Source organism: Topomyia yanbarensis, chromosome 1 (assembly GCF_030247195.1).
Source record: "Topomyia yanbarensis strain Yona2022 chromosome 1, ASM3024719v1, whole genome shotgun sequence".
NCBI lineage: Eukaryota > Metazoa > Arthropoda > Insecta > Diptera > Culicidae > Topomyia > Topomyia yanbarensis.
This window is the reverse complement of record NC_080670.1, coordinates 50,546,452-50,565,644: the sequence shown is the minus strand read 5'-3', so window position 1 is coordinate 50,565,644 and position 19,193 is coordinate 50,546,452. Positions and strand designations below refer to the sequence as shown.

Sequence of the window (19,193 nt, the reverse complement as noted above, 5' to 3'; positions counted from 1 at the left end):
CAGTAAAAAGTTTATTATCGTATTTTAGATAAATTAGAACCACCCTAATAACTATTCCAATGAAAAGAAGCATCTTCTAAAGTACACAAATTCATCCTAAGACATGATACGGCTAAATTATACAGGTTTGTCAGAAAGTAAAAATTCCTCCTAAATTAGCGATCTGGACCACTGTGCACTGCGGGTAAAACCGACACCCCATAGGGGTAAGATCCCCTTTAATTTATTTTTTCTCCACTTTATTAAAATCTTTATCTTTATTAAAAATGAGATATATGCGTGATTAATAAACTGTGAGTATGTATGATGCAAATATGTGCTTTTTATTGCTTCATCATGTAGTGAGGGTAAGAAAGTTCGAAAGCGTAGTACTATAAATAAGAGTATTTTATGCTATAGGATTATTTATTGATATGAGTATTTCCAAATAATCCTTGCGCACATCATTGCAACCTCCAGTGTCATTTTATTTCGTAAGAGAAGATTTGCAAGCGTTCTACGTTCTGCTAATTGTATTCATTCATTTATTGAAACACACTTCTTAGTAGAACTATCTTTTTCAGATTTGATTTTTCGGACTCTGATCATCAACGATCTATTGGGGTATACATAAGATCATTGTCTCATTGTGATAAAGTTCGTCTATGGCAAACCAAGAGAACACTAGAAATTCGGATTGATGAGTTTTTTGCAGAAATAGCAAAAGCTTCAATAGAATCAGATAAGCAAAAATTACAATTTTTGATTTTTAAAGAGACTTACAAGAAATAAACACAATAAAAGTATTTCTGTGTATTTCTGCTAATACTATAGCGTTCTAATAGGCTAATTGAAGTGTCACAAAGATCCCCAGTATTTTGAAATGAATCGCAAGTATACACAGCCATCTTAACAGCGTGTCGGTTTTACCCAACAGCGCACATTTTTTTATAAAAGCAATTAAAAATATTGAATTTCTCAAACTCTTCTTCAATACACCTAGTTGATCATAGGACAGGCCGATAATAATAGGTACTGAAAAATGTGGTGATTTGAAAAGCTTTTGTTCGGTTAAAACCTTAAAATCTACCAACAAAATTTAACATCCAGACGAGTATGAACGCTGCTGTCGTATGTTTTGTTTATTTTTATGATATTCGGCGTACTAACGTAAATCCAATTTTTCTTCAAATGCTCTAAATAAACGTACTAATAATAATGTATCATTATGAAATGAATAAAAATTTGATTTCTAGGAAATGTTGTGGGGTGTCGGTTTTACCCACAGTGTCGGTTTTTCCCACAATTCCCCTATACGCGAGTGAGACAAACAGATGCGAGCATTGCTGCTAGCGTGTGCTATTAGCTCCCGATGAACAGAGGAGTAACTGGGGTCGAATCTTGACCAAAATTATTCACTGCTGCTATTGCTGTTAAGATCGGAAGAGTTCGAATGTTTTTTGGATAGCTGCAATCTTGTTTTGTAATACTGCTTCAGTGATTTTGCCGGATCTCGCCGTTTAATATAACTTTTTTTCATTCAAGTTTGGCATAAAATGTTTAAAATTTTTTTTTTTTAAATTGGTGCAATGCACAGCAACACTGATATTTTCAGTTAGTTTTAAGCTGAAGTTATACAAATAGTTATGTTCAACAACGTTTGGAATAATATTGTCTTATTTAAAACAGTTATCATCACTAGAAAGCGATATTGCTGGATATAATGAAAATTATTAAAAAAATATCACCATTTTGCATACATGCAAAAATTCTTTAACAATTTTGGACATACTCCACGTTATACATAGGCTTTTAGGTATCTAAAAAAATATAACAAAACAAATAATCGATTTTTTTTGGTTATTGGCCAGGAATTTGTTCTAGTTACTGCTCTGTGCGATGGTGCTAGTTTACGTGATGCTTCTAGATATTTCTGCTACTGGTTCGTGTCGTTTGGTGGTGATGGAATGTTCTGGAATTTACTGGAGCTGGCGCGAACAATTCTTACGAAATAGAAGCGCCTCGGGAGTTTCATTGCCATTTTTTTAGTTTGGATGATGTTTTATCCTGCATTTTCGAATACTCAAATAGATTCAGTACAGTACAGCAACTAACTAATAAATTACGCTTAAATGTAACTACATTCATTAGAGTGGATGAACTTGTTTCGCGCCTACTACTATTTCCAACAGTACAGAGTCTCACACAAAATGCAAGTATTTTCGTAATGTGTTCGATGATACATACTGTATATCAAATGGATCTATTAATTGGATATTAAATTAACGTTCTGCATTGAAACCTTGCATAATGATTTGTAATAAGAGTGGAGAAGATGACGAGACTATTAGGTTTTACAAAAACTTAGCAATTGTAGTGATAGTGTATTAATTAAAAATGGACTAATGACACATTCTTTCGTGACGTTTACAACGATTTGACAAATCTTCATTCGACAACTATGTTATAACTTTATCAAACGAACGCCTACATCCAAACTTATTACAGATTCGGAAAGTAGACAAAATTTCACGAAAGATTAATCAACATAAACTGAACATACTAGAATTTGATGATTTGACTTTTATTGAAATACGTCGAACGTTTGTCACGCGTTGTAACGTCACGTTACATTATCGGTCAGAAAACAATTTTCTTTCAGAATATTCAGTTAATGTTGATTGAATATTTCGTGAAATTTTGTCTACTTTCTGAATCTGTAATAAGTTTTGATGTAGGCGTTCATTCGATAAAGCTATAACATATTTGTCGAATTTGTCGAAGAATCGTCAAATCGTTGTAACGTCACGAAAGAATGTGTCTAATTTCGAATAGCGATGAAAAATACTACAATAGATTATTCAATAGAACCAATTTTCCTTAAATCCTTCGTCTAATGGTTAGGGTGACTAGACGTCCTGGTTTCCCAGGACATGTCCGGGTTTTTAACAGACTGTCCTGGGACTTCAAGGGAAGTTCTTGGTTTGTCCTGGTTTTTCTCATTCAAGGCAACAAAATATTCGCTTGATTTATCCTGGTCGCAACATAAACAAATTTACTCGGTTTTGGTCGTGGACCAAACTCTAGGTGCTATCGATGTTGATGGAACGATAATTACCTAAATTTCTCTTTGGTTCAATTCCCTTTTTACGGACCGGAAACATGATCGCGGATTTCTAGCAATCCATCTTGAGATGAAAATATGGCATCTCTTGGCGCTCATAAGATGGGAATAAGCGGAGTCACCAAAACGTCGACGCAATTTTATAAAAGTTGTGGAGGAAATTTGCTGGGTCCATAATTGAATATCGATTTAAGAGAGACGTCAATAACTATCGAATAACTTCATTAAGAGCTGACTCGAAGTTTTTCGAGCTGGTCATTATGGAACCTGATAAGGCTCTCTAGCCTCTAGCCTCTAGACCTTAGTGATGATCAACATGGCTTCACGCCTGGTCGTTTGGCAGCGACTTACCTTCTATTTCAAATAATATAATATCTTACATAATAAAGAGTATGGAATGTCGTGATCAACCAAGCCGCTTTTGAAAAATTGAACCAGGCCAATATTTTTAATCAATAATAATTTTTGTACTTGTTTCGATCTTACTTCACGAGAGAGATTTTTTCAGGTACCCAAATTTACTTCAACGTCGACAAATCCTCATGGAAGGCGCTGGAAAGGTACTGTTGATGTTTCTGCTGTACTTCAATGATGTCCATTTTGTGCTGAAGACGATGATCCTAAGATATTTCGTTAGATTCGCTCGATTGAAGATTTCTCCAACATCCACTATACGCATAATTGTCCCATGTATATAGGGAATCCCATAGCACATGGGACAATTATGCTTATAGCGGCAGTGCAGCTAGTTATCGATGATTGGTATAGAAAGAGCCGCTTGTGTGTAAATCCGAAGTAGTGAAAGAAAGACCTGGTTGGTTTCAACTATTTGCAGAAATTGACAAAAAAAAATTCTTTACCGAAAATTTTGCCAGGTATGTTTGAGCAGGAAGTACCGTCAAATTGACTTTGCATCAACGGTTAGGCGGAGTCCCCTTACGACTGTCCTGGTTTTTTCGTCGTCTGATATGCTCACCCTTCTATTGACACTTCAACAAAAAAAAATTTTCATCTACACACTCAGTTGCCTAGATGCAGCACATCGTAGGTTCCTGCCGAACATTCACCAAGATCACGCTGGTCCTTCGTCAGCATTGCCGAATTTTTATGACCGTGTAGCACATCCGGATTAATGAGCGTTTCTATCTAGCTTCGCGCTGCAGCGTACTTTGTTTTATCAAAGAGCTTTTCGGAGCATAAAGTAGACAAGATAGCTGATCACGATCGATTATATCATATGCAGTTTTAAAATCTATGAACAGGTATGAGTGGTCACATCGTATTCGCGACGTGTCTGTAGGACTTGCCCACTCGCGAAGATTTGGTCCATTGTGGCGCAACCACCAATGAAACATTTTTGATATTGCCTTACAAACTCCCTTGCTAATGGTAATAGACGGCAATACATAATTTGGGAGAGCGCCTTGTTGGCGGCGTTCAGTAATGTGATTGCTCGGTAGTTGCGGAAATCCTCCATTTTTTTCTTGATGGGAAAAACTACTCCCTCCATCCAGCTCTCAGGTTTATTACTCCTCAACTGTCCGATTCACTCCTGAAGCTCAGATTGATCCAAAGTTGGGAATCTGTCGTCAGTTGATCCTTGCGCTAATCTTATGGTCTATTGCTTCGTAATTCGTTATAATACTGCTTCCATCTATCGATCACCTAACTTTCGTTTGTGAAAAGATTCTCATTGGCGTTCTTGTACATATTGGCTTGTAGCACATAGCCTTTGCTCGAATGATTTACCTTCCCGTAGAGCTTTCATGTATCATAAACGTGATCACACAGTTACTCCATAACCTCATTATCCCGAATTTCCTGTAGGCGAATTTTTAAGGGAATACTTTGTCTGTCCGGTCTTGTATATACCGTTCTTCATTCGCCCTCATATGGTACTACAGCATCCTCGCCCTTGCTGCAACTTCTCAATTAACTGTTGTTACTCGTCGCCAAACCAGCAATTTCCTCAATTTGAAGCTCCCGTATGTGGTGCGACCTCGCCAATTCTAACTGTGGTGGTTCGTTTATTGCTCAAGAGCAGTCGTGCCAAACTGCTCTTAAATTGGTAGAGCTGTCTCCAGTTGCTGCACGTCGTCCACGGCAGTATGATCGTCTCGTAGCTGCTCGAGGTTGAGCCTCGGCTTCTGTACGCTACAATTGTTGTACACCGTCGACCACTTTGAGTGCATGTAGACCGCTATTAGGTAGCGGTCCGAAACTATGCTTCCGTTCATTAGAAAGTGGATGATTTGGATCTTAGTTTGTTGATCAGGTACAGGCAGGAGAGAATCCAGAAAAAAATTTCGGGAGGGGTCCGAAAATTTGAATTTGGAATGAACATTGTATTGTCATAATTTTTTATAGGTAGAGGAAAACAAATCGAAAAAAAGGTTTTCGGCCGGATTATTTGCATGGTGGATCCAACTTAACCGATATTGTAGTCTCCAGAATATGTATCACAGTGACACAGAGCATTTAAACACTATTATAAATACTGTAGGAAAGCGATTTCAAACGTTTAAATTGATTGACAGTTTTACATATGACAGCTGGAGGAAAACAAACCCCCAAGTAGTGTGAGTGAAATCATTTGCATAGAACTCTATGGAAAGTACTACCTTTACCCGCTTCTTGATATGCAGTCTTCGCTTTGATCCAAACTACACACACTCTCTCGGTAATTGCCAGCCACTTCATCCAGCTCTGGTCCAAGTTACTCAGCAGTATAAAACCGGTTCCCAGTTTGTTCAGTTGTCATCCGCTCTGGTAAAATGTGATCACTCCATGCACGCATTTACTTTTCTTCTGCGCTGTCAGGCAAAGTTTCGAGTTCGAACGTGCAGAATTCGGTCCAACCTCGTCAGTGCAGCGGCTTGCAGTTCCATGTTCAACGTTTTCGTAGTTCTTTTTATGTCGCATGGATCTTTGCCGATTGTTCCCATCCGTATTTCCTTCTTGATTCTCCGTAAAGTGGTATTTTCCGGTCGATTTGTTGAGCTAGCACCAACCTTGGCTCTCATCGGAGGATCACCCTGTGTAATTTCTTTGTTGTTCACCACCCCACACAAACTACGAATAGGTATTTAGTTCTGCCAACGGCAGAGTTTGGGCGTACATGTTCGCTCCAGAGCTACTAATTTTCGACAGGTTTGTTTGAATTTGAAGCAGGAACAAATCTCAAATCATGCCCTATTATGTTCAAACCGCAGTTGTTAGTTGAATCTTTTATTCAAACAGCCTGGCCGCTCATTCATTTTTCATTCATTTTGTATGTAGGGGTTTCCCCAATACTTTTGATTTGCTCGACGAAACCTTTTTGTCTGGGCGGCCTAGGTGTTTCGATCGGAATTTCGTAACACAACAAATTAAAGGAATCCAAACAAATAAATAATTTTCACGTGTTTATTTACCAGCTTCCTCTGCCGTCATTAACTGCTGGTGCTCACTGGATACCGTCAACGATGGACAGGTGGGTGGCTCTTTTCGACCGGCCGAGACAGAAACGACCGCGTTCTACTTCGGTTTTCTTTGGCTGCTCCGGCAGCGGTCTTTGACTATTAGCTAGGGAACTTCCTTAGCATCGATGGTGAATTATCGCCGGGTCTACTTGCTCCTCGCGAAAGATTCCAGAAGTTACCGCAGTGTACTTATTAGGGGGCACCTTTGGCCGCCCTGCTTCGCTCGCCTTGACGTTTAGCTGTGAAGGAGAGTTAGGCTCGTTCGGTTGATCCTTCACAGCGAGGGCGGAAAGCCATTTTCTGGGTCCTTTACACTTAGCTGGGGAAGCGGGTGGCTTACTTTTGCGGCGATCGCCTTCGCTGAACCCAACCTTTCTGCGAATTCAGCACACTTTTCGACAGCAATTTAAAGTTTATTTTTGACGTAGGACTACGTCTTTGCTTTCGATATAGGGGTGCACGTTGCAAATTCGACAAAAATGGTATGTAACGAAAAGTGGTCCAATTTTAAACGCATATAATTCAGCCATCTCACGATAAATTTTGAATTTTTTTGCGCATATCGCCCCGAAATACTTCTAAGATTAGATTCCAATAGATAAAGCCAAAGATTTTTGATATCATGACATTAAAAATTTAAATAATGAACAACCTAGTCAAAATATCGCGCATTTTCACACAGAAGATAGCGCTTCCCTAGTCCAGCACGACAGATTTGTGTACCTAGCGCACTACGCTTCTATGAATGACGTCATCATCGACTATTTAATCGGTCGGATTTCGCAGACCAGCTCAGTTGCCTGTTGAGCGGCAGACGACGCAGATCACTGCGCTGTGTGTTTTTACAGCCAGTGTAGCTGAGTTAGAATTACCGTTACACTGCTTGTGGAGGTACGCTACCCAGTGAATGCGAGTGAGCTTGTCCGTTCAAACACTATGCTATCTTTTGTGTTGTGCTCGTTTCCAGCACACTTTTATGTATAATTATTCGTACACAAAATAGTTTGTACATGCGAGCTCCATTTGCAAACACGGTTAACATAGTGTCGTGGTACTAGTTGTCTCTTTCGCTCTACCCATCATCATCAGCATTGATTCATTTTGCTTTGTGCGCTTGGGTTCAATGTTTGAGGCGAATGTGTACGTAGGTAGATCTAATTTGTTACTAAATTGCACAACGAAAGTTTATTATTTACGTTCGATCAATTCATTGATTCATTTCCCCTTCACGTGATTCATTTCCACTCAGCCTATAGTATTTTGATTCTACTAATAGGTACATACTACAAAGCCCATTTATGAATGGATACACTGCCACTTGAAAAACCGTTGCAAAAACGCATCTTGTCCATATATAAAATTGTTTTCGATTCTTGTATATTTATAGTTTCGATATATGATTAAGACCACTGCATTCGCTATATTTGTATGTGTACTTTAGGAAAGTTACAATAATGGCAAAATATAACCAAAATGCTTGGTCTATACATGAAATGTGATTATATTGTCTAAAATTTGAGTTTTCTTCACTGTTTTTTTACCACACACAATCGAAAAGTTTTTACAAGCTAATCTTATGCTATAAAGATTTAGTTCCAGATATTAGTTCGGTCACAGTTTTCTGTTTTCTTTCTTCAGATCTTCTTCAATAAGTTTAACCGGATTCGATCACCTACTACAAATGAAATGACCTGATAACTAAGAAGGTTTGGTTCAATATGTAATATTCGATGTTGATTGGTTGTGATTAAACCATACGTAAGAAATATATTTGGTTTATGATTACTATAAATGTACTAAGAAAATAAATATTTTACATTAAGTAGTATAGTCCTACGTCTACAGCTCGTGCAACCCCATAGGGCTGCCCCTTGTAGTTTTTAGGATGAATTTGAGAAATATGCTAAATATTTTCGATTGACGCCCTCCATCAAAACATATACAGTCGTTTTCGGAACGTTTTTTTTTTCATTTCCGCTTTCTCGTTTACTTTTCGTCATTCGCCTCTCCTCTGGCCTTCCGAGGTTTGCGATTCATCATAGTCCACACCTGTACGGTTTTGGAGGAGTGGTATGAAGTCAAATCGGGCCAAATCAAGAACTAGAACCAGCTAATATTTCGGTTGAATTGGGTCATTAACATATATATTGTTATATTTAGAAAGATGAGCTCCATTGGCATTTTGCTGCAAAGCTCAATTGCCTGCTGCGACATCTACAGATTAATAGCATAAACAAGATAAGGTGGATGTTTGTGCGTTTTTCATATCTACGATAAGTAATTTGATGTAATTTTTTAATGTTTTTCCGTAAATACGCAATTATGGTAAATAATGGACTCAGAGGGGAAGAAAAACAATTTGGAAGTTAATGATAATGGTTTTTAGTAGATACACTCAAGCTTAACATAAGAAATCTTCTAAAATGTATATATTAGGCTTCTAGGTTAGGGTTCACAACCGCCCGAGTTAAGAATTTTTAAACATCTAATCAAAGCATAACCAGTATAAATTCACTTTTGGCAAGAATTAGCTCTCATTTCGAATATACACAACTTTGTACGAAGTTGTTTTATACCGGTACAGAAAGAAAAATTTAAAAATATGCTATTTTATCCCTGCTTTGCATAATAAATCTATTACCATCTTGAAGGAAATTAGTTTTCTACCATTTTAATTTATTTTTTTTATACAACTAAGGTCAATTTTCTTAAAAATGCAAAAAATACGTAAAATTTTAAAGGCTACTGATCTGACAGTTTATTCGCAAAACATCCACCCCAAGCATGTAGCGCCCCCTACATATATTTTCTGCGTAAAGATGCCAATCGGTTTATGAAATTTGGTCGATCGTAACGCCGACTGGCGGCAATTTGCTACTGCTACTGACATAATTACAAAACGACAGTTATATTTCGTAGGCTGATTAAAAACTTTACTTAGACGTCAGTTGTCAGTGGGAAAACGTCGGAGATGAAATGGAAAGATGGAAATGAGCCAGAACTTCGACTGGATTCAGCCAGAATTGCAGGTCCAATGAAACAATCGATTCTAATTAGAATTTGTTACGTCACTGGAACCGGACAACGCAACATCAATTCAATTGCTTGGTTCATCACAATAAAATTTCAAACACAATCAGACGGTCAACATTAAACTAATATATAGCATTTACCGTAGAATAGGACTAATTAGGACTTAGTTTAGTATAAAAGTTGTACAGTAATGATAAAATATTAAGACATAAGCATAATAATACGAGAGATGAAGCTTCGTTGTACCATTGAAATGAATAATTGGATCAAATTTACATGTGTCGGTCCTTCCAAAGCTGCAAAGTTGGTGAAAGTAATTAAATACTACTTTTACTCTTAACTTTGCAGAGTTATTGGAAAGAATTGAAAAAAACACAGATTATTAATATCGGTTTCGTATTTTCACAGAACAACATACCCCAATCGCCACCAGAGTTTCTGATTGACCAGGATGAATCGAGTCAACTATCAATGACACAAGACGAGAATCAATGTAAGTTGAACCGCATTTTTTAAAGACGAAGCATTTTTTACCTTGGTGCAGTGTCAGTGCCCTAACCGCAAAACTTTCGATAAGAAATCGCAATATTTGCTTTTTTTACAATTAACGTTTCTGGGAGTAGAATTCAGTGAGATTTCCAGTAATTATTTCATTTATGCTTTAGGTCAAATTTTGTTATTTATTATTTTATTTTATTTTAGCAACCTTTATTTTTTCTCCAAAGGAAAAAATAGATTAACCAATTTACGCATAAAGGCACAAGACCCCACATCGAAAAACTGGATTTAAATGTTTCGTATTCCTCTCATCAGTAACTGACACTTGCTCATGCCAAGACATTTTTTTTTGCATAAACTCATCAGCGACCCAGAGCTTCTGTGCTTGGCTAATAGAGATATCACACAGGTTCCACTCGTTATGTGAACTATTTGGATTTAGTGTCTAACTGGCACCAATTTGATGTTAGTTTGAACCTATTGTCTAACTGGCAGCAAGTTGGTGTCAGATACTAACGCGTTGACCACGTAACATTAAAATTCAACTTTAATTGAAAAATGCATTTGAAAAATTTAAAATTTAGTTTTAATATCAAACTTTAACTCGAACGATATTTTCCCTTGCCCTAATCGATGTCTTTGCTAATTTCTTCCCCCGCAGTGTCCGACGACGACGAGAATTGCATTCCGATTCTGGCTAATCCAATGATGGGCAGTGGCACTCCGCTGACCATCCAAACCGATGATATCCGGCTGTCCCGAAAACACGGTGGCTGTCTGGATGTGGATGACGATTTTATGATGACCGTCTCGCCGAATCTACTAACGCCGTCCGATTTGGAGCTTTGGCGTTCCATCCAGCAGGGTTTGGACCCCAAGAAGATACCGACGAACTATGGCCTGTCGCCCGCTGGTAGTGTGGCCTCCAGGATGTCCAAATCGATGGCCACGACGCCGACGGCTCAGCTGGGTATGCTGCACGATGATGACTGTGGCACTGCCGGTAATCTGTTAACCGTGCTAGATCCGGCAATGGCCATCAGCCGGCTGCGAACCGAACTGGAGGACGACGAGCAGGATTTCGAGATGACTATACCGGTGAATGCGATATTGCAGAATAATCTCATCTGATTGTGTGAGAAACTTTAATTTTTGTATAACAACAAAAAAATATTTTCAACAGTTTTTAAGATAACCCATATATGTTTGACGTAATTTAAGCTAAATTTCTCGAAAGCATTAACAAATAATGGATGATTTACAGTAGCAGGAAATGTGTTTGCTATCCTTCCAGGGACGAGAAAAAGTGAGTTCCAATCAATGAACTTTATTTTGTAGTAACCTATCTAATGATGTAATGTCACAAAAAAAACAATTAAAATTTTAGTTCAGGCACAGTTGCCATCTTTGACGGTATGAGTTGATTGGAGTTCTTTTCTCGTCTTTTTCACCTAATTCCCACTGTTTTAAACTATGTATTATCAACACAAGATATGATAATAAAATAAACTTTTCTCGATCTTTTTCGGCGAAATTTCATGAAACTTTGAAAAACATAAATAAACGGGAAGTTCAAAACCAAACCAACCGATAATGCTCAGAAGTTAAACAACAAATATCATTTTTACAAGTAATCTAACAAACGAAAAAAGCGTTAGCGTGATAGTAAAGAAAACAGATAAAAGGTCGAGGTGAGTCTTGTACGCGATAGATGATTGTTAAAGCTATATTTTTCCTGTAGTTTTATTTGTGTTGTTGATGGTACTAGCCATAATTAGATCGTAGTCCAGTTTACGTGTTTAGTTTCACTATATGAAAGTTTTTTTTTCTTTTTTTCTGGGTGATGGTTAAATTAGGAAGATATATTTTGTTTGCTAACAATCAATCAACAAAAGTACAATGACACTTGGGAGTATGACAGTTGTGAGTAAAATCTAATGAATACATGGTACATTTTCGATAAATCGTAACAAATAATCTCACTCGGTGTATGAAGAAACATTTTAACATTTGAATAAAGACAAACAATAAAGATACAAACAACTGAGACGATTTTTTGAACACTAAACCATCAAATCACATTTGTTTATTACTGGAAGGAAAAATTTGATACTGTACCGTATATATCGATAAAAAATCGAACCAATTTGCACATACTGCATACAACAAGTGATGAAATAAAAATTCAGGCGCAAACACTAGTTACCAATGATTTACTAAAAAAATACAATAACATAAAAACAATAACACTGCATTTGAACAACCAGATCATCAAAAAATATACATTATGTAGTTCTTGGTACACATTATTAGATCCCAGCACAATTAGTTTTACCAACATTCTCGATTAGTTATTTAACTAATAGTTTGGTGACTTTAGAAACAAGTTGACAATGAAAGAGTGGTAATATTTTGTGCACAAATTTGTGCCCGAAAATCGTTCACACAAAGCGAGAGACAAAGCTGTGTAAATAATAATCTGGGACGGGACGTGCACGTGCAAAGTGAAAAAAGTAAACGTCACCACGAACCGGCAATGGCCTGTCATTGCGAACCGGGCCTTTCTTGACGATTTTCATTTTCTTGAAGCGGGCAGTGTCTGAGTAGTATCGCAATATCCTAGCTATACACAAGGTGTATTTAGAAAATATATTTTACATGTTACTTAGATGCATGTGCAAAACATAGAAACAAACAAGCAAAATGCAACAACGACACGTGTAATTTTATTATTCTGCTCAACAGATATGGTTAATGTTGTTTTACACAACTCAGACAAACGATAACAAAATTCATGTCATGTTTGAGCTCTATTATTTTCGGCACAAATCTGTGCATCATCGGCAGAAATCTATGCCTCATCGGCACAGCACTATCATCAACAAGCGTATTTTTCCATGCTAAATAACATCAATATCGGGAGGGAAAGAGAAGACCGTCTTCGCATGTCCCGTCCCAGATAATAATTAAGCAGGAATCTTACATCAAACGGAATGCGCAATTTTGCAAATGCGATAAAAATATGACTCTTCAATATATTTCAAGAGTGAGTTGCATTTTTTCCATCTAATTTCTAGATTTAATAAACGTACTTTGTTTTTCACATTTTCAGTTGATAAAGTTTTAATAATCATTGCAATTAACACAAATACCCATTCTTGATCTGGACAATTTATACAACATAAAGTAACCAACAACATTTTTAACGTTTTATGGAGACAGACAAATCATATATTGAACATTTAAAAGTGCAGTGCTTAGAGTTTGTTTTACGTGTATAACGGTAATATAAAGAATTTATAATCATATTAGTTATATGCATCAGGATTCTGGTCATTTGTCCGTTGTTGTATCACTTCCGAACTTATACTAGGTTCTATTCAGTTTCCTAATTTGTTTTTGTCAATATTGTGGTAATCAGTAAAGAAAATCTCCTGTTCAATTAATTTCTGTATATAATCGCAAGTCTATGGGATTCCCTAAAGAGACTGGAATTCTCTTCTACATCTGGAATACCTCAAGGAAGCCACTTGGGACCGTTGATGTTTCTGATATACTTCAATGATGTACATCTAATTTTGAAGACTCCACGATTATCGTTCGCAGATGACCTCAAGATTTTTCGCCTAATTCGTTCAATTGAAGATTGCAGAGTTCTCCAACAGCAGCTTCAAGTCCTTGCTGATTGGTGCAATACGAACCGCATGTATGTAAACCCGAAGAAGTGCTCGGTAATATCTTTTTCACGGAAGAAGGATTCGATTTATTTTAACTACCGTCTACTAGAGACAGAAATCGAACGTGTCAGTCACGTGAAGGATCTGGGAGTGATTCTGGATTCTCAACTTACGTTTAAACAACATGTATCCTATGCAGTAGGTAAAGCGTCTCGAGCACTGGGATGCATATTCAGGATAGCCAAAAACTTTACGGATGTTTATTGTCTCAAATCGCTGTACTGCTCTTTATCCCGATCAATTCTAGAATATTGCCCTGAAGTGTGGAGCCCGAACTATAATAATGGCGTTGAAAGAATTGAAAGTGTGCAGCGACGCTTTTTACGTTTCGCGCTCCGTAGATTGCCGTGGAGAGAATGCTATGAAAACCGATGTCAGCTGATTCAACTAGAGCCCCTACATGTTCGAAGGAATACCGCAAGAGCTTTGTTCATCGCTGACACTCTGCAAGGCCGTATAAATGCCCCAGCTATTTTGGAACAAATCAACATAAACGTCGCACCTCGAGCACTACGTAACAACAATATGTTCCGGTTGCCATTCCGACGCACAAATTATAGTATGTATGGAGCCATCACTGGTCTGCAACGAATTTTCAATCAGGTAGCTTCAGCATTTGATTTCAACGTTTCTCGACATACTCTGCGTGTACGTTTCTCCAGATTGTTTAATCATTTCGTTAACAACACTTGACCTTTTTATTCTTTGTTTGTAATTATTGTATGATTATTGTTTTTATGTGCGACTTGAGTATTAGAAATAAGATTAGTATTTAGGCTAACATCATTGGGGCTTTGATATGCCTGTTGATGTATTAAACAAAATAAATAATAATAACAAAGAGACGCCATCTTAATATAGTGAAAACAATTCAATTAGCAACCAAGCTACGGTTTACAAGCAACACGGCAAATGTGCAAACCTCACAAAACTTGTTTCTTGTTATTCTGTTTGATTCTTTTAGCCAAAATAAAAATCTACTGCGACTTCTGGAATCTGAGTTTCTCGACCAGCTAAATCATGGTGTTATCTGGAATGGAATTTCGCTGCAGCAAAACCACATTAGAACAAGAACACAACAAAAAGAGGCGTGGCTGAAGTCTTGTTCGTGTGTTCCTGTCTTGTGATTTTGCAGAAAACAAAAGAGCTTTGCTTTGCTGATTCAGAACAATAACGGAACGACTGCATGTTTGCACCATTTGATATTCGTAACCCTGCTGAATTTCGTTCTCCCATCAAACCATGCCATTTTCTCGTTAGCGTTTCTAAACACGATGGTGTTGTAACAAATTTAGTTTGAGGATGTAGCTTTTATCTTTAAAACATTTAGTAATTTTAATGGATTGGATAACAATACTTCCAAAAACACAATGCTAGACATTTACGATTGACAACTCCCTTGTTCGTTTGGAATGACATTGACAGTTAAATTGGAATTCCAAACGAAACATGGCGTCTCTTTGTTTTTCTACAAGAGGGTGACATGATGTCATATCAATTAGAACTGACATACAAGTAAAGTTTTCAACTTGTGTAAGAAATAAAACTGTCGCTTTGAAATGATAACAGCAAGTAGCAACTTGCCATTGACCGGCGCTTCGATCGGCCAAGCAATACAAGACTTGTGTGCAAACCTGGATACAATGGTGACTCACGAATGCTAACCTGTATGCAATGGTGATTTTCAACGTATTTTCATTTAAATGTTTACACAGGTTTTCCGGGAAAGTTTGTTCTAGCTTATATGTCTGTTCTCTGTGATATCGTAGTCAACATAAGAGCATTGTTGGTAACGAAATAAACGAAATTAAAGAAAGTGTGCATTGTTTTCTTTTGTTTACTGCAACTGCTGTTTGTTGATGACATTTAAAGCGATTTTGACGTTGTCAAACTGACCCCCGTCGATCGGTGGAAAATCAATGTTGCCTATTGTCAAACTCTGTACGTAGATATAGGGACGTCAGTTGCCTGTTATTCTAGTCTCTTTAGGATTCCTTATCTACATGGGACTAAATTGCGATTATTGACTAACCCATGTGCAGTTGTGTTAGTTCGACATTGAGGTTAAAACGGGTGAATTTTTTGCCAAATGAGGTTAAATCAGATGACGAATTGAAAACATCGCGTTATATGTATGTTGTCTATACACATTGCAACCGTGTTGGTGTCCTAGACGTCAAATAAGTCAATAGGCAGTTCCTTTGGCGTGTGGTTGTGTTTTTTTCGTCTCGCATTTGCATCTACAATCTCCTGTGTTCACTCTCCCGCGCAAGGTCCACATTCAGAGGCGATGACGCGTACTTCCTCTAGTCAGGATCGTATTTCAGCATCACATCCCAAGTAACCATAAGCATTAAGCCATTGCACTATATTGGCTATACATTTGCACTAATGTTGCATTGAAACTCCATTACAGCATTAACAACGCAATAAAGCTCTATATTAGCATCAATAATGCATAACTGCACAGCCGACATATAGCGTTATAGCGGTTTTAAACAGAATATTTTATTTTAAAATTTTCCCTTTTTGTTCATCATACCGAAAGGAAACATAAGAAATGGTTTTAAAACCATGGCGGACAATGACAACCAACTGAAGCTTTTTAATAGCATTAGTAGTGCCAATATAAGGCTTTCAAATTTGACCATCGTACGCTTTTGCTATATAGTAGCATTAGTACTGCAGAAACGAGCTGTCAATCTCTGCACAGTAATAGCACTATATTTCGCCTTTTCTGGCATATTATCAGCATTATATAAGTATTTAGGGCTTCACGGCTTTTAGGACAGCTTTATATGTGGATTAGGCTACGTTATAATGTTTATTGGTTACTTGGGATCTCCCCTATTCCAGCACAAATGCCCGCATCATCTAATCATTAACCTTTCTATTCCCGTTAAAAAAGAAACGGTGCCGAATTATTTCGTGAGGAAAACAAAACATTTTGCACTGCAAAAACCGCTCGAGGTTAGGTATTTCGTGAGGCAAGCAAACCAAAATCATTTGGCGATACATTGCTTCTGTGGTTGTACATCAGCTGTCAGAAATCTAAATAGTGTGGCCATCGCCGTCGTCTTCGTAACAGCTCTGATAACCGGATGCATTTGCGACTGATTTGCTATCTTCTTTGAATGTGTTACATTCCGATCGTCTGACATTATGCCAGTTGGAGGAAAACAACTCTTTAAACACACTAATACTACTTTACAGATTGCAAAGTGAGTCCTGAGACAGTCCTTATCTGACAGTGTCATTCTAATCGAACACGAGAACACGTGTCCCTTACCCGGGAAGAATTCGAAACAAGTAGGGGAGAGTGGGGATAGGTGAACCACTAAGGATATTACGTCACATTCTACCAATTTTAGTGCAAATTTTATTCGTTTTGATAGCTCTGTCGGTAAGCTAACTTCACACGCAGTTGCGATAGCGTCAAGTGTTGGTTGTCACTTTTACAGATAATCAAAGTTGTTATACATTAAAAGTTGCCTCAATTGAGAGTTGAGACCTCGCCATTTTTTTTTGGAAAAAGTTTGTGGTGTCCCTTCTGTGAAATTAAACATAAATTTTTTTCGTTATTGTAAGTAGGTGCAAAATCATCAAAGAAATTTGTAAAGGTAAATATTTCCTACCAGCTTTAAATTAATTCAAATTTGCTTATGACATGTGGGGATGCATGAACCACTTTTTGCGGGTATACATGAACACTTTTAGGTTCGGATTTTTGTAATTTTTTGTTAATGTGCAACTATAAACGCTAAACGCAAACAGGTTTGACCATGAGTGTAACTATGAAATCTGCGCTAATTTACAATCTTGAGAAGGGACATAGAGTACGTCGCGCAGGTAAAATACACAATATCTCTTCCCCTACTTTAAGTCGTTACGCCAGAAGCCTTAATAGGCCGAGCAACGTAATTAGAAGCTGATTTTGCACAACAAGAGACAGAATTGACTGCTTATCCTTCTCGTTGTGTATATGCAAGATTCGGATTGAGCAGTGTAGAAACTCATTTTAGAGGCTACAAATCAAATCAGTCTGAGATCTCACTGAAAATACCTATAATGCTCCATCGGCAGGCAGAAAGTATAGGTTTCTACTAGGTTAATCACCAGAAACTTGCGCGAATTCCCAAAGGCTCAAGGAAGACGAGGAAGAATTAGCATCACTACCGACTCGCGTAAATGAAATTGATCAAAGAAAAACACGCTGCGAAAAACGAAAGAACAACTAAAAACAAAAACAAATAATTTGTGATACGGATTTTAAACTACAAATGAAATTATTTGTTTTGCACAAAAGCAGAATTCGTATTTTTTCGTATGGTACGTGTTTTTATGATAGTCTGGATAATAGCTCAACTATCCCCATGGAGTGGTTTAAGTATCCCCACCCGTGGGGATACTTGAGCCATTTGACACCCTTAACAAAAATGCATATAATTTTGATAACGTTACTTTTGTTTATAAATGGTATTGCATATAGTAAAGCAATGCTTGTTCTTTCATATTCATGCTTATAGAATATTTTATTGCAAAAGGTCTAATACACCACTCCCCCCTATATGGCACTCCTATCAAAAGAGATTATAACTACTAGAGGTCGCAGGTCGCTGTTAACACTGAAAATTTATCATCTCGCTCTTACATATGCTAGGCCCATTAGTTTGACACATATTGCCCCGGGTATACACCTGTCAAAGTAATGGGATACAACATGCTAGAGCGAGACCCCATGTTTCGGTCCGGCTGCGCTTTGCTCCCTCTAGTAGTTATAAGGTTTGTTCCAGTACCAAGAAAAACTGGAAGCACTTTGGAGCAAACAGGGAGAAAATTATTCCTGTATTATCTTCTTTTCTTTTTCATCTTCTGGTAGCAAATCGGAGTGAAAAGGAGCAAGAATTTGTTGCTCCGGAGCAACAGGGAGTGACTTCCGTGTACTGGAACAAACCTATAGTCTCTTTTCTCCTATCCCATTGGCATTGAACTGTCTTGAGTCAATATTTCATCGGGCACACGAATTATGGGCCCCACTGACAACTCAGATTGTTCTGCTCGTACTGCTAGAAGCTCGATTTGCACTAGTACTTCGTCAACGGCATACAGAAGTGTAGGTAGCTTCTTCTTTGTACCTTCGAGTGGTCTTGGTTCCTCTTGACCTGATTCTTTGCTCTGTTCCGATAGCTGAGTTGTGTTAAATGGATCGCTCGCATAAATGAAAACAATAAATGGATAATTTGTATTATTGTTTTTTTTTCACAATTTGGCATATTGTGATTCGACAATAAACACGCCACACCGTAAATTGTTTCCGTCATTTGGGGTAATGTTTTCAGTCGGATAACAATTTGAGGAATA

At 37.6% G+C, this 19,193-nt stretch overlaps 1 protein-coding gene across 1 annotated transcript in view; it reads left to right on the top strand.

The window, feature by feature from the left end:
* Positions 1–13,412, top strand: part of LOC131677590 (protein similar) — a 359,630-nt gene extending 346,218 nt beyond the window's left edge. Inside the window, exons 11-12 of the mRNA XM_058957482.1 lie at positions 10,006–10,090; positions 10,757–13,412. Of these exons, the coding sequence (XP_058813465.1) occupies positions 10,006–10,090; positions 10,757–11,226 (555 nt within the window). The 3' untranslated portion in view covers positions 11,227–13,412. The remainder of the gene's footprint in view (positions 1–10,005; positions 10,091–10,756) is intronic.
* The last annotated feature ends 5,781 nt before the right edge of the window (positions 13,413–19,193 follow it).